The sequence below is a fragment of the Mercurialis annua genome, linkage group LG3 (assembly GCF_937616625.2).
Source record: "Mercurialis annua linkage group LG3, ddMerAnnu1.2, whole genome shotgun sequence".
In the NCBI taxonomy this organism is placed as follows: Eukaryota; Viridiplantae; Streptophyta; class Magnoliopsida; order Malpighiales; family Euphorbiaceae; genus Mercurialis; species Mercurialis annua.
This window is the reverse complement of record NC_065572.1, coordinates 13,514,290-13,538,649: the sequence shown is the minus strand read 5'-3', so window position 1 is coordinate 13,538,649 and position 24,360 is coordinate 13,514,290. Positions and strand designations below refer to the sequence as shown.

Below are 24,360 nucleotides of genomic sequence, written 5' to 3'. Positions count from 1 at the left end.
CAAACCTATCATGGCAAATGTGACACAAAACTCAATTTTCCCTCCATATGTGAGGTGGCAATGTGACACTACCACATAAGTCACTTTCAGCAACACCGGATAAGTGTTGCTGTATGTACAAAAACCGTTGCCATAAGTCTATTGCAACGCTTTTCAATCAGCTACATTTGCGGCCGCTGCAATAGGTTTTGATAGCTATTGCAACAGTTTTTTTATACTATTGTAATAGAAATAAAATCGTTACAATTAATAGCAAAAGCAACGGTTTTAAACATCTACTGTAACAATTTTATAATGCATTTTAGGCAACGTTTATTTTTATAAGGCAACGATTTGTATAGTACTTTAGGCAACATTTATTTTTTATAAGGCAACGATTTGTATTGTACTTTAAGCAACATTTATATTTTATAAGGCAACAATTTGGATAGTACTTAGGCAACACTCATATATAATATGCAATGGTTTGACTAAAACTTTAAACAACGGTTTATATAGAAAATGCAACAGTTTATATTTGAAGAATATAAATTAAAAGCAGAAATTAAAATTATTCGCTCAATTAAGAAACGGAAAACATTCACTAAAATGGAATAACAACAAATATTCGCCCAAATTTAAAAAACGGAAAATATTCATAAAATCTAAAATTGGAAAATATTCCATCCATCCATTACATCACAAACAGAAAATGTTCACCAAAATATTCATCAAAAATAACGATTATACTACTAAACATGAGCGCCTTTTCTGCCACTAGAGAAGCTGTCACTCAAAATTGAACCAACGTCTGCAAATGAAAACAATATTATTCAATTTCAGCTCAATACTTAATAAACTGCACGCCACTTTAACTAAACTGAAGGTATCGTACCTCTGCCTGCGAGTTGAAGTACATCAATGGTGTATAGTTTAGGAAATTCGAGACCTTAGAGGTGTATATATCAGCATACCTGCAATTTTACGACACTGCAATCAGCACAATCTAACCAATCAAATATTCAACATTCAATGGAGGAAGAACCAAAAGTGCATACTTCTCAATTTGCCTTATCAAATGGCTTTTATACCACAAACTTGCGCGTGAAAGGAACCCCCACTTAATATGATGCAAATGCACACAAATTCAACATTCCGTACAACCCATCATCAAATTATCTTTGACTTGCTAACTATAATCACATGTAAGATATATTTCCTCCTACATCCACTATGTTTTAGGCCATTGTAGAATCATCAAGAGATCGCATCAAATATTTAGTCACTTTATCTTATATAAGCAACTAGTGCCATAACAATGCAAGTCCTCTGTTTAGGTTTTACCTCTTAGTTCTCCATCTGCTTCTATCATCGGAGCAATTTTGTTATCCAGTCTTTGCATGACAATCAAAAGCTTTTTCATGCTTTCTGTGAGTTCTTGATCGTCCATGTTAATCGCAGCAAGGATCTGAATGTTTAAAGACAAACATGAACCAATAAAAAACTTTCTTTTAACAAAGTTCAATCATGAAATTTACTGCATATATGAACACACTTAAGCTTCTTGGTAGCTTTAGGCAGTCCAGCAATGAGAAATATGCGGGAGACATAAAAGAAAAGTAAAAATTCTAAACATGGTTTGAAGAGCTACTAAAAATTAAAAACTCACTTAAGCAGGGCACTCTTTTATTCTCCGTAGCAGTTCATTGCATTGGAATATGAACTTTGGTTACATTTTTACTAGCAAAAGCGCCACCACTGACAGCAACTCTTCGAAGCAGTTTATGCGTGCTTTCTTTCTCATGAGTTTAACAAAGCAAGCCAACCACTTAAACCTGAAAATGAGATGCATTTCGTACTTTAATGGATCATATTTCATGAACTGACTTTCAATTAGTACAAGAATCAATTAAATATCTAGAGACATCCTTACATGTGGTGGACATTTTCTTGTAAAGATGGGACAATACAGTTTCCTTCACCACTTCCAACAGGACCTTACGCTGAAAAAATACCACTTATATTTGTTAGTTTTTAATAACCAATTTACAAATTAGCCTATATCCATGCCATCAAATATTAGTGCAGGGTAATAAAGATTCTAAATGTGTTTAAGATGGAGATAAAAAGCACAGATGCATTGTTAAAGCATATAAAACAGGTCTTAAGATTTCTAATATTTAATCACATTAGCTTGAAGACAATAAATTATTCAAAAACTAACTTACATATATTTAATCAGATTACATTAATAAGTAATGCAAATAGACTGACAATAAAAAGTGCTAAAAATGTAGCAATCCGACTTTAAAAATTACCTGATCATCTCGGTAATTTTGGACTTCTTGTCGTTATCCATTCAAATAAGTAGCCATGTCACCATTGTAAAAAGAAGGTAGCTTATGGCCAGCTGGTATGTCAACCAAACAGTGAATTTCCGAGCTGCTAATACGATAAAACAAGATTAGAGAAAGGTCAACTAGAATAACATGTCCATGATTTGCATACGGAAGTTCACAGTTCTCGAAGATCAAGGCAACAAAAAGAGAGGGGATTTCAACCTGCATCAACCAATGAAACGAGTTCGATTCAGTTTCTACAGAAATTGAACATTATATTTTTAATTCAAGACTAAACAGAACTGAAAAATCAAACAGAATTGAACCAAATTCATGATTTGGAAATCAAACTAATTTAACAAACTGAAATAAATTAAGGATTTGAAAGTTTACCAATGCAGCAAGGTGTACTTTGCAGCTCTTGTATACAACGCCAATGCGGAAGCACCAACCTGCTGGAGACGCTGTTGGGGAAAGAATTGGTGTGCATGGGAAGGAAATGCTAATTGAAGACCTTCATAGCCTGGGGTTGCATTTCTCTTGTAGGACTAGTCTCAAGTTTTATACTTTTCCTGCGGACCAAACATGCTTACAAATTTTTTGAAAGAAGGCGAAATCTGGCACAGTCGTCTTAGCTAAGATATGTGCCCTCTCTGTCACCATACTGTCAGCAATGAATAACTTCAAGCCATCAAAGGAAAAATACGCCGAAAGATTTAAAGATCAAATCCCGCCTATGATTGGGGTGGATGGAGGCCAAATCTAATTTATTCTCAGAAAATACAAGTAATCCAACATTTGAAAGAAAAGATAATAAATAATTTTGATTCACTTTTTTGACAGAAAAACAATATCCATTAAGATCTAAAAACATGGAACTTTAGACATGTAATCTAAAGCATCTTTATACCTAAAATTGATTTTCAAGTAAAGAGCACAAATGTAACTATCATTTTATCATTTTAAGCCAAAAACAATATGTCTAATTCAAATATTCAATCATTGATCAATGTATATAGGAATGCATTCATTGTCAATTTAAAATAATTTTTAATAGAGCAAGTAATTATATCTCCATAGAAGAAGCTAAAGCTAACTTAATATCTACATTACTTATAGGAACTGTGAGCACTCAATAAGCTGCAACTAGACTTACTTTTGTTCATACTTGTTCTATGGAGAAAACAATTTCTGTGTTATAAAATGAAACATATAGTTCCATATGTCCACTTGTATAACATTCAGATATCATATATGACTATAAGAGCTGATAGTTGAAATTAAAATGACGAGATATAAATCGGCAAAGAAACAAATTATATAGTTGAAATTAAAATGACGAGATATAAATCGGCAAAAAAAGCAAATTACCGGAAGCTTCACTAGTTCTCGGTTACAAGTTATAGCTACATGAGTAGCTCCTCCCTGTATAATTCATCATGATAAGTGATATTGGATGAGAAATAGCACTTAAAAGTGACAATTAATGATAATAAATTAATGATACAATGAAACATACCTCGTCTGCTACATTAACAGCTGAAGCAACATTGTCAAAATCAAAATGGAAAGCATCTTAAAAAATAAAAGCAAAATCAAGATCATAAAATCAAAATTGAAATCAAAATCAAAATCAAAGTTGAAATTGAAACTGAAATCAAAATTGAAATTGAAATTGAAATTGAAATCAAAATCAAAATCAAAATCAAAATCAAAGTTTAAATCAAAATAAAAATCAAATGATTGAAAACCTAAGAGTAGCAAAACCGGTGCTGAAATTGCAATGGACCTTCTTCCTCAGCAAAGCATCAAGACTGCGGGAAAAAGAAATGTATTTGAGTTTAGATGATTGGTAACCGCAAGAGCTGAATCTCATGCTCAATTGAAGTAACAGATGGCGATTGGATTTCACAGCAGTAGAGGCGGAGGAGGTTGATGAAGGTTGTTGCTGCTGTTGAAACCCTAGAAAAGAGAAAATGAGAGCACAAAATAAGAATTGAAAATCTGTTCCTGATAATTTTTTTTTAAAAAAATCGGTTTGAAGTTTTTAAAATCTATCAACTTTGTTTGACTAAATTGAATTCAAAAGTTGATCTTTATTAATAATTTATGTTATGTCCGAACGATAAACTATTATGAATGGTAAAAAAATGGGTCATGAACTCTAAAACTTCATTTTCAGATTTTGATTTAAAATTTGAGAGAGTGATTTTGAGCTATTTTAATGAAAAGTATAATAAAATATTTCCCCATTTTAATAAAATATTATAATTAAAGTATTTTATATTTAAGATAAGACAACAGTTCAAAAGTGTTGCTATATTCCGTTTAACTGTTGCATTTTCTTAAGTTAATGCAGCAGTTTTCCTTAGATGTTGCCTTATGTTGTAAATTTATGAATTTTGTTAATTTCTGTGCAACAGTTTTTAACCCTAACCTTTCTGTTGCCATATATATACTATTGCAACAAAATTGAAAGTGTTGCTATGCTGCTGTTGCTGAAAGTGACTTATGTGGTAGTGTGACCATCAATAAATTCATAACGTCAGTAATTAAGATTAGTGATATTGGAGTAGTACATCGGTACTTAGACAAGAAACAATTATTTATGCTATGACTTTTAGTATTTCTATACAAGGGCTGTTTTGTCATTTTAGTATATTTTCTTAATATGTGTGATTTGATGAAAAAGGACAAACAAAAGGGAACAAAGCGAGTACATTCAATGTTTTAAACGAATACTCTTATGTAAACTAACAATCTCACTCAGTTTCGATTGACTCCCCCAACAGTGTTTGGTGCATGTGTCCAGTTTTGGCAAGTCGGACTTCTATTCTTCTTTTAGAAGTCTGAAGTATGTACATGATCAGTAGTGTTGCAGTAGGGTCAAGTCCTAGTCTATATGGATGTTTGTAAAACGGTTTTCATGTGTGTAAAATCTGATGCATATGTATGTTATTTGAATTCCGCTTTTAAACATAACGTTTAAAATGTTACGAAGCAAATTCTAACTTTTTAGTTTTTATATTTTGTAGCTCAAACTGTTTTCGGACATTATTTGCATACGTGACAGTCATATTATTGGCATATTAAATCTCAACGTTTTAAAATTTTGCAAATAAGATCCCAATCTTTCGCATTTTTACACTTTATAGTCTAAAAAAAATGAAAAAAGGGCTGGAATTCGAGGTGAAGCTACAAAATGCAAAAATTGAAAAGGTTAGAATTTATTTCGTAAGGTTTTATACGTTAAGCTTCAATCGCTAAAAAATAAAACGTCGGAATTTGTTTTGCCAATATCTCTATTTAAATATATATACATTTTGCCCCTCAAATTTAATGGAAAAAATAACAACTAAGATCAAATATATGATTTCGAACAAAATAGACATCTAATATTGTCAAAAATATTAAAGCTAAAGTGTCAAAACAAATTTCCAAATTTTAAGACAATAAATGGTCTTTTTATAATTTTACACAATATTTAAATAAATATTCATTTTGCTTTTTAAATTTGTTACTTTTTCTATCCCGTTTAAAAAAGATGCATTTTTTAACATAAAATAACATTAAAAATAAAATGGATTTTTAAAATGAGATAAATAAAAATAGAACGTATCTATTTTTAAACGAGACAAAAAATATGAAACATAAAATTAAATTAAATTTGTGGTTAAAAAATATTTTTAATATTGACGTTCTAAATTTTTAACTCATTTTATCCGTTCACCTGAAATGACAGTAAAATATCAAAATTTAAGTGGAAAAATACTATTAAAACATGACGAATAAGATGGAGTTGAAAGTATAAAACAAATTCAAATGCTAATTTTACAAATATTTTGTGGGTAGACGTAAATTTAGCCGCCAAATTTAAAGGCCAAAATAAATTTTTATCGCATAATATTTATATGAAAAAAAATATTGTACCTTCACATACTCCTACTCCCCCATTCATCTTCATTTTTAAGGAAAAAAGATCTCATTATCTCTCTAAGTGTAACCAAACCTAAAATAAAACCATGAAACAAAGCTTTTATTATACTGTTTTTTTCTTCCTCTTCCTTTTATACTCCTCTAAATTATCAGCAGCTCTCATTCCAAACACAGATATAGCCAGTGAGGACTCTCTTGAAGGCAGTGGGGTTGTTATTTTTATTTTATTCTTAGAAGTTATTATATTTATCAATTATTTTTATAAAAAATATCATTTCGAAGATTTTTTCAATTTTAGAGTTTTTTTATTTCTCGTTAAATTTTTTAAATTAGACAATTTATTTTCTTGTCTTGATTTTCAATTTTTTGTTGTTGCAGTTAATGGGATCAGAAGCTTGTGAGAGTGGGGATGAAGAATGTTTGAAGAGAAGAATGACTTCAGAAGCTCACTTGGATTACATCTATACCCAGCAACACGAGAATTGAGAATCATTGATTTTAGGAATGTAATTTATTTCATGGTTTGCTAGGCCTTAACTAATTAGGCCTTAATTAATTTTATGAAATTCTATACATATAAATATGGCAATTATGTCAGTTTGATTTTAACATGCAACCTAAAAAATTTCTCTGCAATCTAAACACTCGAATTGAATGGATTTAGAATATATAGCATAAAATATAATAAAATAGCCCTAAACATGCTCCTAATCAGTTTTTCATGGCAATTATAGCAAAAGCATTAAAAAGAGCAATTATGATAAAAGTTGATAAAGTAGACTAGCATGCATTCTAATACAACAGTTATGATAAAGATGACAAAAAACGTTGTTATGACCCAAAATCAGAGATCGTGACCGGCGCTAGGGTATGGGTATGGTAGTACCAAACTCGTAGATAGCCTCGCAGATAACATACAAATACAAAACCTACAAAAAAATTAATGCTCGGGGGCAACCAAAGATTAACATTCAATACTCCCATATAAACTTGAATTTCTCGTAACTTTGAGCATCCTTCTCAGCTTCTGGAAATTATCGTATTTTAACGGTTTCATGAATTTATCGGAAACATGCTCATTGATTCTCACATACTCCAATTCAATTTATTTATTTGCAATACAATCTCGGATAAAATAATACCTTGTATCGATATGCTTTCGTCGTTCATGAAACACGAGATTTCTTGCTAGTTCTTGAGTGAATTTATTATCTATTATAATCTTGGTCGGTTCTTCTCGCTCTAAGTGAAGTTCTTTTAATAATCTTTCTGACCAAATTTCATGACACACACATGAAGTTCCTACAACATACTCATATTCACAAGATGAAAATGCTAGAATTGGTTGCTTCTTTAAACATCGAGAAGTTGCATTATTTCCCATTGAGAACAAAAACTATTTGTGCTTTTTCTATAATCGGTATCTCTAGTCAAATCATTATCAAAATAACCCGTCAACTTAAAATCATTAGACGGCGAATAAAAAATTCCATGATCAAGTGTGCCTTTAAAGTAACACAAAATTCTCTTAGCTGTTTTCATATAAATTTTTTTGGGTTTCTCCATAAACCGACTTATAAGTCTCACTACAAATAGGATGTTCGGTCTCGTATAAGTTAAGTATTGTAAACTTCCAACGAGACTTTTGAACAAAGGGGGATCTATTCTCCCAACATCTTCTTCCACTTTTAGAAGTTTTACTCCATCTCCATTGGTGTGCCGACAAGCATACATCCTGACATATTGAACTTCTTAAATATATGTTTTTTCATAACGCTCATGTGAGATGAAAACCCTATTTTCTATCGGCTTTACTTCAACTCGCATATAATAGGACATGAATCTCATGTTAGTCATCTCAAATCCGCATTTCATACCCTTCTTAAAGTCATTGAACAAATAGATATTAGTACTTGTAAAAATGCTACATAAATATAGACAAATAATAAATCCATCGTGCTTTTTGACATAAAGAGAATACCCATGCATGCATCTGCGGAAGCCATTCCCTCAAAAGTATTTATCGATCCGACTATTCCAAGCTCATGGTGCTTGTTTCAGTCCTACAAAGCCTTGTTAGGTTTAAAGACTTTATCTCATTGTCCTTTAATAACATATTGCTCGGGTTTTTGATGTAGTAAAATTCGCAAATAAACATCTCTAATTTAAAAGTTGTTTATTAACAAATAATACCATCAATTGACTTCTAAATTCCATTAATTCAAGAATGAATTCTACAATTTAGGTATCAAACGTTGTTGATTCGACTGAATACCAAAATTTAGGAAATACACAAAAACTGTCTCAAAAACATCAAAGTTTCCATATAAAGATTAATAATGATGTTTAATACTAAAACGATAAAGACTCTAATCCGGACTTAAAAGGAAATAAACCTAAAAATCTGGCATAATAAAAAATTATCATTTTACAAGCCCAAATGATAGAATTTGGTCCAAAAGTGACGGACGTCTTAACAAAGGTTGATGTATGTCATTACTTGAGCCATTCCCAATAAAGTCAGGCCCGTAATTTCATAAATCGCACACCCTAAACTTTAATAGAATTATGAAAATGATATTATGCCACTTTCTGCTCCATTTTTTCTCCATGAAATCTAACTTTAGTTTTTTAATATAAAATTCCTTTTCTAGATATCCAGTTAGAAGTGCTAACTTAACATCTAACTAACTAGTTTACCAATAATTTTGAGCATTAAGTGAAATCATCAGTTAGATAGTCTTCATGCAAGCAAAATGAGAAAACACCTCATAATAGTCAATCTCTTGTCTCTCTTGTACCCTTAGGCCATAAGTCTATCTTGAATCTCTTTTCTTCTTAATTTTATACACCCATTTAATCTAATTGGTTGATGAGTACTTAGAAGAGAAACAAGTTTCCAAGTATCATTCTTCTCTCAATGGACTGGATCTCCTTATTTATAGCTTGAATCCACCTCTTATCCTTGTTAGCTTCTTTAAAGCTTAAAGGTCCAATATCAACCAAAAAACATAATAAGTTCATATCATGTAATTTTTCATTTTTGCTGGTCATTACCGCAAGAGTGACGGTATCGCTACAAGTAATAGAGTGGACTAGAAGTCGGGGTTGTTGAACCCATCGAGACAACAGATTTGATGAGAATGATTTCAATTAAGATCGTTCATTCGGTTAGCAAAGCTAAGGTAGAGATTTGTAAACACGTAAACAACTAATACTAAACCAAAGTAACCAATAAATAGCAATTAACAATTCATAAAGCAACTAAACTAGCAATAAACAACAGATATTGAATAATAGAGATATCAATAAAGTAAAGCATTTAGGAATTGAAACTAGCTCATATACATTGCAATTATTGTGTGGTGAATGTAGGTTTCAATTTAATCATTTCGGATGTGGTAATACATCTAAAAAATTATTCCATCAAAAGTATTCTCCTCTAGCGCAAGGAATAGAGGAAGCCATTTTATAAAAACTCTTTACTCTGTCTTTAAATCCTTTCCATCAAAATGCAACAAATTTTGGGGATTCATACGAGGGAGCATTTGAGGTTGTAACAAGACATATTTAAATTTCCTAATGAAATCCAGCCATGTTCGGTGACCGTTGGAGGATTCAGACCTAGAAGATTCTATATTTTTCTAGAAGACAAGGTTAATGGTCTCTGGTGAATATAAATAGATAATCACTTGAATAGTTTTAAGGTTACAAAAATTATCAGATCTTAACATATTCAAAGCTTTCAACAACTTTATAAAACTCATTTATTGTGCATTAAACATATTAATTTATTTACTTTTTCTTTGGTGAAACATTTATTATTCTTCATTATTAATTGTGAGTTCTTGAATAGTCTTGAAAAATCATCTTTGTAAGTTTGAGTTGAACTTTTAAAAAACTCCTTTACAAATTTAGAAGTTAATTTATAATCACCAAGTTGTAACTTAGTTCAAGTTTAGTAAATTACAAATTTTAATATTTTATAAAGTAGTGGATGTAGCTTTTAATTTAAAGCAAATCACTTTAAAATTATCTCTTGTGGATTTCTTGAACTCTTAAACCTTTTTATATTTTTTAAATATTTTAATTTTTTAAAAGGGTTAATTGCAAATAAATTCACCAATTTTGGTCTAATTTGCAATTATAACATAGACTTTCAAATTGGGCAATGCCATCAACGAACTTTGCAATGTTGGAAAAGCAATATACCGATAATTTTTCGGACATTTTTGCTCAGTTGGAAGCCGGAACTGCCATGTATACTAACACAATGAATTTCAGTATTTTCCACGTAATTTAATACGTTACAAATTAAATCACGAACTTTAACGTAATTTACAATTAGAATACTAAGTTTAGAATTTTGGCAGAAACAGGTATCAAATTTTATTTTTTGACATATCGAAACACCGTTTATTTTCCAATGTGTCAGGCTTCCAACTCTGCAGATTTGTATCGAAAATGAACGGGGTTTTAATTTGCCAAAAAGTGAAAGTTGGTATTTGACATTGCCAAATTTAAAAGTTTATGTTGTAATTGCAATTACGATAAAGTTCGTGATTTAGTTTGTAATTAACCCTTCTTAAAACAACTTATTCAACCCCCCCCCCCCCACCAAATTTCGAGATAGAGGCAAAATGTTGTCACGGACTCTGAGCACAACAGACAAAGAAGCCTTATGACAATCATACCCGTTATGTCTGAGGTACCTGCAAATCACACATTACTTGAGAGATAAGTCACACAAACCACGTTTATACAAGGACTATGGAAGATTGTTGACATAAAAGGAACATGCTCTTAAACCACCCGCGTTTGACACCAATCACCACACACTTCCCCCCTATCTGGAATAGAAGGCCAGCTCAGTCTGTTATCAGAGAGAGACACTTCACAAAAGAAAGATCCAACAGTAAAAATATTACCTATTCAAACCTTATATTCAAACTGAGTTATTTCCTTTTCATTCAATATTTTACAGTTATCTTTCTTTTCTCACTTTTTTCTATTACTAAATACTAACTTGATCGTTAGAGTGGACGCCCGAAAATTCATGGTTCTTTCTAACTATCATTCTATGTTTTTAAGTTATTTAGTTGGAGTATATCTGATGCGGTTGCGGAGACAGATTTTGAGTTCGTGGAGAAAATGGAGCGCAAAGTGGCGTAATGGCATTTTTGTGATTTCGGCAGTTTTTGAGGCTTTTAGTTTATTTCGTCTTATACCGAGTTTAGGATTTTTATTTTGTCTTAGTATTTAAACAACCTTATGTGTTGTTGAACGATAGTTTTTGATGTTTTGAGAATTAATTTGTTATTTCTCAAATTTCGGTATTCTTTGAATCAACGATTATTTGATGCATATTGCCTAGTATTCTTTTATTTGAATCAATAGGTTTTAGAAGTTAATTGCTGGCATAATTTGATTATCAACAGCTTTTAAAGTATCTTGTTCTTTGTTGTGACTTCCGCTACATCAGTTGGTATCAAAGCTCAGTTCGTTTCTGGATTGAATCATGCTGGCAAGGAGAAATCAACGTGTGGAAGAAGTTTACGAACGCGACCATATTCGTCAGGTCGAGCAGCGACTAGATGAAATTGACCAACGAATGGAAGAACGGATGGATCGAATGATGGAACAGATGACGGAACAGATGGGTGCGTTGTTGGCTAACCAACCACCTAACGGAAACCAACACTTGCCACGAGCAGAATTTCCTGTGTTTGGCGATGAGGAAGATGATGAGTATTATAAGGAGGCTCCACAACGACGGCAGCGAGGGCGCGTTGATGATGATCGACGGCGTTGGGAGAGTGGGATGCGGACTGAAATTCCTGAATTTTATGGGGGCTCAAATCTGAAGAATTCCTTGATTGGCTAGCCACGGTAGAGGAGATTTTGGAATTCAAGGATGTACCGGCTGACAGACGTGTACCCTTAGTGGCAACCAGATTTCGTGATAGGGCAACGGCATGGTGGCAGTAGTTGAAATTGACGCGCAGCCGACTGGGAAAACCCAAGATCGACACGTGGGAAAAGATGAAGAAGCACTTGAAAACTGCATTTCTGCCTTATAATTTTCAGCGATTAATGTACCAGAAATTGCAAAATTTGAGGCAGGGAAGCAAATCTGTGGACGATTATACCACAAATATTTCCAATTGATTGCTCGGAATGAGATACAAGAGACTGAAGATCAGTTGGTTGCAAGGTATATTGGTGGGTTGCGGGTCTCAATTCAAGACACGGTCAATCTGTTTGATCCGGTGTCGCTTTCAGCCGCTCATCAAAAGGCGATGCAGATTGAGAAGCAGAGCAGGCGCACAAGCAGTTTTAGCAATTCTGCGACAGCAGGTGCCTCTGGCAGTGGCAGTAGTGGAGTGGAGAACAAAACAGCAGGTGGTGCCGTCAATAGAGGTACGAACAATTTTAATCAGTTTCCTAGATCTGCTGGTAGTAGTAATATTCGCTGTTTTGGCTGTGGTGAGATGGGTCATAGGCAGGCTGACTGTCGAAAGACCGCTGCTAAGAAAACATTTTTTGCGGATACCGATGATTTTGACGATGAGGAATTCGACATGATTGGTGACCCAGTTTATGACAGTGGCGAGGGTCTCGAGGAGGAGGTGGTCTCTGGAGATACTGGGCTTGCGCTGGTTGTGCGACGGGCTTGTTTGACACCCAAGGCAGCAGATGAAAATTGGTTGTGGAGCAACATTTTTCAGTCAACCTGCACTATTTTGGGGAAGGTTTGTCGTTTTATGATTGATGCAGGCAGTTGTGAGAATATCATCTCAGCAGAGGCAGTCCAAAAATTGGGCATTCAGACAGAGAAACACTCCAAACCGTATAAACTGGCGTGGCTGAAAAAAGGTGGCGAGGTTAGTGTAACATTACGTGCTTTAGTGCTTTTTTCTGTTGGTGAACGATATAGAGATTCTGTTTGGTGTGATGTGGTTACCATGGATGCGTGTCATTTGTTGTTGGGGAGACCTTGGCAATTCGATCGAAAGGTCATGCATGATGGGCGAAATAATACTTATAGTTTTGTGTTCGAGAGTGTTAAAATTGTGTTACAGCCCAGTCGTGGTGTAGAGACAGCAAAACCAGTGGAGAGTAGCACTAACTTGCTGTCCCTGGCAAAATTTGAGGAGGAGCTGCAGAAACTGTGTATGTGTTGATTGGGAAAGAAACAGTCGACGAATCTGCGGTACCAGAAGAAGTCGCACCGCTTTTGGCTGAATTTGCAGATGTGTTTCTGGATGATTTACCGTCCGCTTTGCCGCCATTGCGTGATATTCAACATCACATTGATCTGGAACCGGGGGCAGCCTTGCCTAACAGACCTCACTACAGGATGAGTCCTACGGAACATGAGGAGTTGCGGCGGCAGGTGGAGGATTTGGTTGATAAAGGACATGTGCGTGAGAGTATGAGCCCATGTGCAGTACCAGCCCTTCTAACACCTAAGAAGGATGGGACTTTTTGAATGTGTGTGGACAGTCGAGCAATTAATAAAATCACAGTCAGGTACCGTTTTCCTATCCCATGACTGGATGATTTACTTGATCAGATCAGTGGGGCGACGGTGTTTACCAAGCTGGATTTGAAGAGCGGATACCATCAAATTCGCATCAGAGTTGGGGACGAGTGGAAAACGGCTTTCAAAACCCGCGAGGGGCTGTATGAGTGGTTGGTGATGCCGTTTGGGTTATCAAACGCACCGAGTACGTTTATGCGTGTGATGAACCAAGTTTTGAGACCTTTTATCGGTAAATTTGCTGTTGTGTATTTTGATGATATTTTGATATACAGTGCTAATCCCGAGGTGCATCTTCAGCACTTGCGAGAGGTTTTATGTGTGCTTCGCAGGGACAACCTATTCGCTGCCAAAAAGAAGTGCGCTTTTCTGACTCAAAAAGTGTTATTTCTGGGATATATCGTGTCTGAGGAGGGACTTCAGGTGGATGATTCGAAAATTGAGGCGGTGAAACACTGGCCTCAACCGAGTACCATTACTGAAGTTCGGAGTTTTCATGGATTGACATCTTTCTATAGGCGGTTCATACCTCATTTCAGCAGTATTATGGCTCCTGTAACCGACTGTATGAAAGGTGTAAAGTTTGAGCGGACAGCGGAGGCCGAGGCAGTATTTCAGCAGATTAAGTTGCGGTTGACGACTACTCCTATTCTAGTGCTGCCAGATTTTTCACAACCATTTCAGCTGCACAGTGACGCTTCGAATTTGGGGACTGGGGCTGTTCTGAGTCAAAACAGTCGACCAGTGGCATATTTCAGTGAGAAATTGAATGGAGCAAAGCTGAACTACAGTACATATGATGTGGAATTTTACGCAATGGTGCAAGCGGTCAAGCATTGGCGGCATTACTTGTACCACAAGGAGTTTGTTCTGTACACTGACCATGAGTCATTGAAGCATTTGCATCGCTAGGATAAAGTGTCACCACGTCATGCTACTTGGGTGGCTTATCTACAACGATTTACTTTTGTGGTCAAGCATAAGGCGGGGGTTACAAACCGGGTGGCAGATGCATTGAGTCGTCGCAGTAACTTCTTGGTTTCTTTACGTGTTGAGGTACCCGGTTTAGAATCGTTTACTGATTTGCTTGAGACTGATCCTTATTTTTCTGTGGTTATGAGGAAAGTGCGAGCAGGAGAGCTGACAGAGTTTTTGTTGCATGGCGGATTTCTGTTTACAGGGAACCAGCTGTGCATTCCAGAGAGCAGTTTGCGAATGCATATTATTCGAGAGCTGCATGGAGAGGGGCATGTTGGGCGTGACATGACCTTGCATCTCGTTCATTCATATTACTTTTGGCCTACCATTCGAAAAGAGGTGGAGAAGTACGTGCAGAGATGTCGTGTTTGCCAAGTTTCGAAAGGAGCGGCAACTAATGCGGGTTTGTACATGCCGCTTCCAGTGCCATCGCAGCCGTGGGCGGATGTTAGCATGGATTATGTGTTGGGATTGCCGCGTACTCAGTGAGGGTATGATTCTATCTATGTTGTTGTTGATCGTTTTTCTAAAATGGTCCACTTTATTCCTTGCAAGAAAACGACAGATGTTGTTTCAGTGGCGCAATTATTCTTTCGAGAGGTGTACCGTCTTCATGGGCTGCCCACGTCTATTGTTTCGGACATAGATACTCGGTTCCTCAGTCATTTTTGGCGCAGCTTGTGGAAGATGGTGAACACGCAGCTGAATTTTAGTAGTGCCTACCACCCTCAAACTGATGGTCAAACTGAAGTTGTGAATCGGTCGTTAGGCAATTTGCTGCGGTGTTTGGTTGGCACTCATGTGAAGAGCTGGGATCAGAAATTGTGCCAGGCAGAGTTTGCTCATAACCATGCGGTCAATAGGAGTACCGGGTTCAGTCCTTTTCAGATGGTGTATTCGATCGCCCCAAAGGTCTGTTGGGTCTTATGCCATTGCCGAGCAATGTCAAGGTGCAGTCGAAAGCAGAGGATTTTGTGAATGGCTTGCAGGAAGTTCATCGGGCGGTTCATGATAACTTATTACAGGCTAACTCTGTCACGACCCAAATTATTAGGTCGAGACTGGCGCTAGGGAATGGGAGTGGTAGCTCCAAATCCCGTAGCAAGCCTAAATTTACATCTCATGACCTTATTCTCATCTCATCTTCCTTATTCTCATCTCATGACCTTATACTTCGTACACATGTCCTTAACATAGTCCACGTAATATTAATATGCATTCCATCCTTTAATTTTATTAATCTTATGTGTCATCTTATCCACATCTGATACATTTCTTACGTTCTTACTTCTTATACTCTCGTAGTATGTTGGCTAGGTTGGTTACTTTCAGCCGTATAAGTCTCCTATGAATAGCCTTATGAAGCTATCGCTTAGTCCTCTGTCTGACGATCGCAACGGTCAATTCCTAATCAACCTTCTTATGAATATTATACTCCGATATTAAACTGATCCGATGGTTTAATCAAAAGGTATGTTGGTTTAACAATCTTCTGATATCGCGTAAAACTTGCGTCATCCATACATAGAGATTGTCTTATGTCTCTAAGGTTTAAGCTATAGATCGATTACTATATTCAACTATCACTTCTTGCACTTCTATCATCTTATAACATAGAGCTCTAATCACTTCGTCCAAAGATAAAGACATCTTAGTTCACTAGTCAATGAATTTTACTTCACCATTCAGGCGTATCTTATCATTATATTCTATAATAGGTCTTAGACCTACGACTATCTTCGTATCTTCCCAAAACATAACTTCTTGCTCGCGTCCTTATAAGCGTTCGCTGTACTTTCGAGAATTTCTTGTATGTAGATCTCAAACATTTCACCTTCGTTACAGAGTTCCAGTCTAGGTCTACTCACATCAAAACAATTATGGTTGCAACCATTTCGAAATCTTTGAAATCCAAAGAAACTGACTCTATTACAAAATTCATATTTAAATTCTTTATGCTTTAGTATAATTATGCACTAGGGTGATGACGTCTCTCATCCCCAAAGAGTTGCCATAACTTACCCCTTATCTGAGCATAATGCATATGATGCATGTCCTACTAATGTATGAATTCAGTTTCTATTCTTTTCATTTAATGTGTATGTAGTGATGCAATTCTATTTATGTCATGGCAATAGTATATTGCTATATCGAATCTAGGCACAATTATACTTTCAAAATCATTAAAACAGTTAATCTTTGTAAATCACAAATCTTTCACCTTGTAAGTTCTCTAAACCTTAAACTCTGTAACTTGGGAAATTCTTCCCTGTAACTTGGGAAATTCTTCCATTCCTGTGGATCCACGTTTCATTATCGATCATCTATTAGCGCTTATATCGCATAACTTTGATGGTACCATATGATATTTAGCACGCTAGCCTCGTCATAGCGTTGCATAATGTCGACTGTCCACCTCGTACGTGATCATACGCAACGATCATATAATATATCGATCATTCTTACATAAGCAGAATACTTTTGCATACGTATATCATCTAACAATCCTATCAATCATATTAACAGACTCAGATCGTAGAGAGGAGAATTAAAACCTTATGATCAAACGAAAACTGATCAAGACATGACTCGAATCCCTATGTGCTGCTGTAGTTCCTAGGTAGACTCACACACAAGAACAGTGGTATCCTGGACCAACTGTTTGAAATCACATATTAGCAGAGGTAACTGGACCAACTGCTCTGATACCACAATTGTCACGGCCCAAATTATTAAGTCGAGACCGGCGTTAGGGAATGGGAGTGGTAGCTCCAAATCCCGTAGAGAGCCTAAAACCACTATAAATTTTTCGCGAATTAAATATATTATTTTATATAAAACATTTTCAGAAAACCTTTTTAAATGTTACTATTATAAATATCAAAATATCTTTATTGCTTTCTGAAAATCATCGCGAATTATTCTTATAGACTAGGGTCTTACCGAGCGACATCTCATGTCCAACACTGCCCTGTCTCTGATCAATATCTTGACCAAATCCATTCATGGCAATTGGTTAAAGTAATCAAACGGTTAACATATAATTTTTATAAACAAATAATATATATACTTTTATATCAAATCAGAGTTGCCCACTTAAGTAAACCATTTGAATTTAAACCTTACATTATATACAGACATCTACCGACTACTGCAGCTCTACGAAGAAAACGTCCCTGCCATACTCTTTCACTATTGTAGACTTCCGGAACAAGGAAAGGAAGTCCGTTCTTCAAATGTTTTCCCCTGAAAGAAAGACTTTGAGGGGTCAGTATATGGGAATATACTGAGTGAGTTCATACAATTACTAATAAGTATTTTATAAATCATAAAACAATGCAATAACGTTCGAACCTCATGCAGCCAAGTATAGGATTCGACTGAAACCCTAATCTTCAAACATACTAATCATCTATCATGCAACCCAATCATTAATATCAAGTTGTGAGTCCAACTCACTGGTGGGTCCAACCCACTAGATACGGGGACTCCAGGTTACACCGTAACCGAGTGCTCACTCGTATCGAAATCATACACCCAATCTTGAATTTCATAATCATAATCAACTCACAACTGTATCAAATCAAAACTGGTGATCACGCAGTCCTATTGCCGCTCAATAGGTAGCACATTCCATCGGATCAATACTGGTTTCAATTAACCTTGGATATACCGAAAACTAATGACGAAACACAGTTTTGCGGTGACTGTGGAGCACGTTAGAAGGTGTTCTACGGGGAGATAGTTAGGTTATAACTTACACCTACACCTAGATAACCACATCATTAGTGTAAGAGGAACCCAGTAATTCAATCTGTAACAGGAAGTTACTATAGATTGATAAAGAGTTAGAAGACATTCTGTACAAGATATAGAATTCATAAGGAAGTGTAAAGGATGTTAAGATTGAGTAGTCTGTTAGTGAACTAGAAGTTCAAACAGATGAAGAGGGTAAGGTTAAAGATTAAAATACTTAACCAACATTACCCTAAAGTGATTAAAAAATATGAAAAATTTATAATAAGATTAAAAATCTTAGTTATAAGAGGTACAATCAATAATAAAAATGAACTAGAGAGTTCAAGGGAGTAAAAAGGAAAAGTGAATTCAAAAGGTGATATCATAAGACTTAATAATAAGTTGATATCCCAAAAGTGAGTTTAAAGTTTGTACTGTCTGTAAAGAATTACAACGAATAGGAAAGGTAATAAGATGTATTAAAAAAAAATACAAGCTTGGCTAATAGCCAACTTCAAGGACGATTTCGGAAACCGAAAAGAGGTCGGATTAAGTTCGACTCTTCACGGAAGTTGTAGATTGGATGTCAAAATATGGGAATTTGAAATAATATTTAGAAAAAGACTGGTTTAAATGCTTGGTTCATTGGCTTCAATAACAGCAATGACATCAGTTTTGCAGTCTTTCAAAATTAGCTCAAAGAGACAACTTTGAGGTCAATTTCCGATACCTTCGAGAAAGAATCTCAACTCGAAGTCTAAACGGAAGTTGTAGAACTCATTTCCGAATATAAGAATACCAAATTTATTTGGTAAACGGACGCTTCATGATAAGCGATCCGGTAGCCAAAGTAGGCCCAAAAAGAAGTAACATAAGGGAATAATTCGAGGTTAATAAATACCAAGACTTCTGATAACAGAAGTCAAGGTTATAGGTTTAGAACCTATAAGTGAAAGTACAGTGAGATAAGATGTAAAGTGATTGAGAGTTATAAGATGCAGTTAGAGGAGAACTGCAAAATGCTAATATAAGCATTTATATACTAGTAAAGGAAAGTATATGGTCTAAAAGGACCAGTAAAGCAGAAGTAGAAAAATTGATAAACGAAAGGTAGTAAGTTGACAATAGTGCACAGCTGTGCAATTGAGCCATAGATGACATCAACTATGCAATTGTGTCATAGACGACAGCAGTTATGCAACAGACAACAGCAGTAATATTTATGCTATAAAAGCATAGAGTTTGATTTAGAAAAAGTAATTTTGGCTGTATAAGTAAAAGAAAAAGTGTATGTAAATTCGAGGACGAATTTATATAAATGTAATACCCCGTATTCTTATAAGCCACGTGTAAAGGTTTTATTAGCCGGGAATATATAAATTAAATTTAAGCGTAAAATTTAATTTATAAGTATCCCTAAAATTATATCGTAATAATAGAAGTTTAAAATTTAAATCGGGTATTTAAATTTTAATAAAGGGATATGAACGGGACTAATAGAAAAGAAAATACGACTGAAGTCATAAGATAAAAATATATTGATAATTAATATATCAATATACCACTCTAATTGGAGAGTTTAATATTTCGGATAAAACCCCGAAATTAAAATGTCGAAACTCGGAAATCTCGACGTGTTATTAACGAATATAAGTTAAGATATATATATATATATATATATATATATATATATATATATATATATATATATATATATATATATATATATATATATATATATATATATATATATATATATATATATATATATATATATATATATATTATATTATTAATAAAAAATAAGAAGGATAAGAGAAAGTGAGAGGCGGTTAAGAGTGGGGGAGAAGAAATGAAAAATGATTTCTTTAATCCTTAAACTTTTACTTTAATTAGTTTTAGTTATAAACTAATTAGGTATTATTTGTTAGTCCAAATTAAAATAAAATAATTTATAAGTTCCGAGTGAATAATTTTGGTGTTATTATTCGCGAAATAATTTGACGAAGTTACCATCAAAATTTTATGAAATTTGGACGTAGAAAGTTTAATCAAGTGGGACTGATTTGGACCTAATAAATCTTCAGAGATTTATTAAAGATAAAATATAAGTCGGATAAGAATAAAAATTATATTTTTATTCTTTTTATATTTTATTAGATTTATGGGTAATTTTTCACGAAACTCGGAAGTCGTTTCCGTTTGAGCTACGGACGACTAGTTTAGAAGTTGGTTTAAAGTGCATGATTGAGCTAGTACTGAAACGCACTTTGACCACTTCTATATATATAACATTTGGGTTCAATTTTTGTACCCAGAAATCATTTGCTTCATTTAAGCAAATGAGGTTGAGCTGCTTAGCTCTCTACAGTGTGCGAACCTTAGGGTTTCGCGGCGATCCGTCCGTTTCTCGATTCTAACTCCATTTCTTCGACGATTACTCAAGTAATCGAGATATTAAACTCGTATTAAACGTTTATTTCAATATATTTCGATATATTTCGAATATATATTCGTTTATAAACGGTTACCGTATCGAACGATTAAAATATACGTTCAAATTGTGATTGGATTGTGTATATGTGAACTAGGACGTTAAAATAGCGTTTTGCAGCGTTTTGAAATTCAATAGCACGTCGGAATGGCCCGGGGATCGATTTTCCCCGGGACTGGCCTGCTGTGCGCCCGCACATCAGAGGCTGTGCGAACGCACAGTACTAGCTGTGCGAACGCACAGCTAGTCAACTGTGCGAACGCACAGCTGGCTGTGCGAACGCACAGCCAGTCACGTGCGGACGCACAGTGACTTAGCGGGACGTGTGCGTAGGGACTTTTCCGGACTTTTTCGGCGGACTTTCGAGGGGCGATTTTGAAATGTTTTCGCCTAGTAACTCGATGTGTTGTCTGACCGAAACTAAAATATTTTAAATAAATATTTTTAAACCTAAGTCAAAGACTTTTAAAATGAGATTTTAAAAGTAAAGTTAAACGTTTAAAAAGGACTTTAAAAGAGTTAAAGTCGACGTTTAACCGGTTTAAAAGATTTAGCAAACGATGTTGCTAAATAATTAGTAGTCGACTGTGAATGGCTTTGGCAATCAAGTCGATGCTAGTAAATGATTTTAATTAGGTATTGTTATACCTAAAATGACTTTTAGAGTGAAGTCTAAACGTTTTCTCGAGGTGAAAACGGTTTATATGGTTTTTAAAAATAAAGAGACCATAAGTGTTATGTGTTATGTGAATTGTATGATTTGTATGGGCCTAGGTTTAAGAACCTAGATGTTTATACCAAAAATATATATTGATGCTTGGTTTGTGTGTTTTGTATGTTTGATTCGACTAGCTGTCCAGCAGTCAGACCAGGACTCAGGGGAGTCTGTCACACCTACGACGGTGCTAAGTAGTAACTTAGCAGTAATGTGAGTTTACGTGTTTACTTTTAAATATCAGTATTCAATTATTTTAAATCCATAAATCGCAGTAGTATAACTTAGCCAAGAAAGGTCCATTGGAACGAGCTACCTATTGGGCGGCAATAGGGTTGTGTGATCACCAACACCGATTTCTAGATATACTTCTGTCGAGGTATAGAGGCATGTCTGTCGTGTAAGTCATTGGGAAAGTAGATGCCCTGACTTCACGGGTAAACCCTGAGACGACAGTAATACAGTTACGGTCGCGGGTAAAACCGCGATGGCAGTTTCATGATTACGGTCCAGGTACCAGAGATACAGAATTGGACGGCAGTGACTTGGGTCACGGTCTTTATTCTGTTGTCTATAAGCTCGTGATAAGAGTGTGTCTATAAGGAAAATTGTGGACTAGGGTTTCATATGGATCAACGTATTGGTAATATTTTTTATATATAACTGTTTTATATATATTATGCGATTTTGGTATTTACCTGTAAACTGTTTACTCACTCAGAAATATTTATATTTCTGACCCCGTTGTTGTTATCCCATTTTCAGGAAATGAGCTTTGAGGTCAGTCGAGCTTCCACATCCCTTCTTCAGGAAAGCTCTTCTTTGGTAATGTACATAGGATTTTGTACTCTTAGTATGCTGCAATAGTATAAGTGTAATGTGCCAGCAGCCGTGCCACTAGTCCTCTGTTTAGATACTCTGATAGGATCTAGTGCACGTGTGTGTATCTTCTGGGTGGCTGCTTAGTGGCATATTGTATCTAGTTACCGAGTCGGCCTCGTGTGTTTTTGTGAGGGTCAAAAACAGTATGATTATATACGCCGGCTATGTGTAACCGGTCCGCTGTGTATTTTAATGTGTTTAATACCACCGTTGCGAGACGCAGAGGTATCCGCATTATTTTATTAAACATATTAACGGTGGCGTGTGGATTGGAACAGGGCTGCCTAAATGTTAAGGCAAGCAAAAGATAAGTCCCTGGTTTCCAGTAATCATCACGCCAGGTTTTCAGATGGAAGCGAGGGTTGAGATAACAAGGTTATCCAACCAGTACTTCTGAAACCATATTTCGCTTATATGTGTATTTTCAGAAATCGGGTTACGTTAAAAGAGAAAAGTTTTAACGATATTTTCTGAAAACGGATCGTACGCGAGGTGCGATCTTTTAATAATATTTGCGAAAAATTTCTAGAGGTTCTAGGCTTGCTACGGGTTTCGGAACAACCATTCCCATTCCCTAGCGCCGGTCGTGACTTGGATTAGGGTGGAATTCGGGTCGTGACAAAGGTGGTATCAGAGCAACATTTTGAGTACTCGACCATCCGAAGTACTGTTGCTGATACTGTTAAGTAAGTTGTGTTAGAAATTATGGGGATTCCTAGTAGACTATTGCAGCAACATAGGATTCGAGTCATGTCTTGATCAGTTTTCAGTTTTTGAAAACATTTAGCTATAAGTAGCAACTCATATACGTCTGTAGAGTATATGTGATGTTTGATCAGGAACATATGAGATGTTCTTGTGTTTGAAACACGATACTAACAAGGGAACATGTGAGATGTTCCTGTGTTCGAGACGCTCTATTAGAGTAGTACGCAATGGTCAGATCAATTGACCAGTATTCAAGGATGTTGATTATGTTCGAATACAGAACGAGGCGAAGATTCCAGAAGAATCGTTTGTTCGAGAAAATAGTTAGATTTTCTCTGAACTATATGTGTGATTGCTATGTGTTTTATTTTATATGTGTTTATAAGGTGTTATCTGTTATATGAAAATGTGTTTTTCTATAAGTGTTATATCGGCTACTTGCGTTATGGCCACATGTGTTTCAGCATGTTTGGGCCTAGTCGAGCTCAGCTACATGTTGCACCTGATCCACATGGTTGCCCGATCAGCCAATTGTGCCTAGAGGCTGAAGATTTTGCTTCAGTTGATGAGATGGATACGGACGATGATGTTATCGAATTAGAGGATCTGGAGAGATCAATGGGAGACATAGATGTTATTGATGATAGTTATGATTCAGTGTCTGAATCTACTGTTATACCAGCCTATAAAGGGTTCAGGCTGGAGCACTTTTTAGGAGAAGTGAATCATTTGAGAAGTATCCAGAAAGGGATAGTTAAACTCCGTTGCAGACGAGGAGAAGGTCCGATGATTCGAGAGGCACTACTGCCTCGACAGTCATCTTCAGGTAATGTTTAGATATGTGTCTTATGTTTAAGTTAAGTACATTTATGTGTTTTAGTATGAAATACTAAAACTAAAAAACATAAAGTACAGATAGAGAATATCCTTAAACAAGAACACACATACTAATGAACAATAACTGTTAATAAACAGCGTGATGATGAATAATAACATAAAAGATAAATGTTAAATAAAGAACAATAAAGCCTAATGTGAGGATTAGGAA

The 24,360-nt window shown here is 35.2% G+C and overlaps 1 protein-coding gene and 1 long non-coding RNA gene across 5 annotated transcripts; one reads left to right on the top strand and one right to left on the bottom strand.

Annotated features, from left to right (window-relative positions):
- Positions 1–616: 616 nt before the first annotated feature.
- LOC126671735 (uncharacterized) lies at positions 617–4,385 on the bottom strand. 4 transcript variants are annotated; one of them, XR_008790269.1, is made up of 9 exons: positions 3,838–4,373; positions 3,690–3,743; positions 2,712–2,982; positions 2,298–2,540; positions 1,913–1,982; positions 1,649–1,814; positions 1,324–1,447; positions 875–953; positions 617–790 (listed from the first exon to the last, which is right to left on the bottom strand). It is a non-coding gene; the product is annotated as an uncharacterized LOC126671735 (long non-coding RNA). The 4 variants fall into 4 exon arrangements; XR_008790267.1 differs by having other exon boundaries at positions 2,712–3,743; positions 3,838–4,385; XR_008790268.1 differs by having other exon boundaries at positions 3,690–4,371.
- Positions 4,386–6,244: 1,859 nt separating this feature from the next.
- LOC126674972 (putative phytosulfokines 6) lies at positions 6,245–6,863 on the top strand. Its single transcript, XM_050369534.2, has 2 exons — positions 6,245–6,463; positions 6,633–6,863. Exons 1-2 carry the CDS (start codon positions 6,341–6,343, stop codon positions 6,738–6,740), a joined length of 231 nt encoding a protein of 76 aa, XP_050225491.1. The 5' UTR covers positions 6,245–6,340; the 3' UTR covers positions 6,741–6,863.
- The last annotated feature ends 17,497 nt before the right edge of the window (positions 6,864–24,360 follow it).

What these genes read in the sequence shown, in the direction of transcription:
- LOC126674972 (XM_050369534.2), top strand. Translation starts at nt 6,341, where the DNA reads ATGAAACAAAGCTTTTATTATACTGTTTTTTTCTTCCTCTTCCTTTTA. An exon ending in ACTCTCTTGAAGGCAGTGGG is followed by an intron (nt 6,464 to 6,632) that starts GTTGTTATTTTT and finishes TTGTTGTTGCAG; the next exon opens with TTAATGGGATCAGAAGCTTG.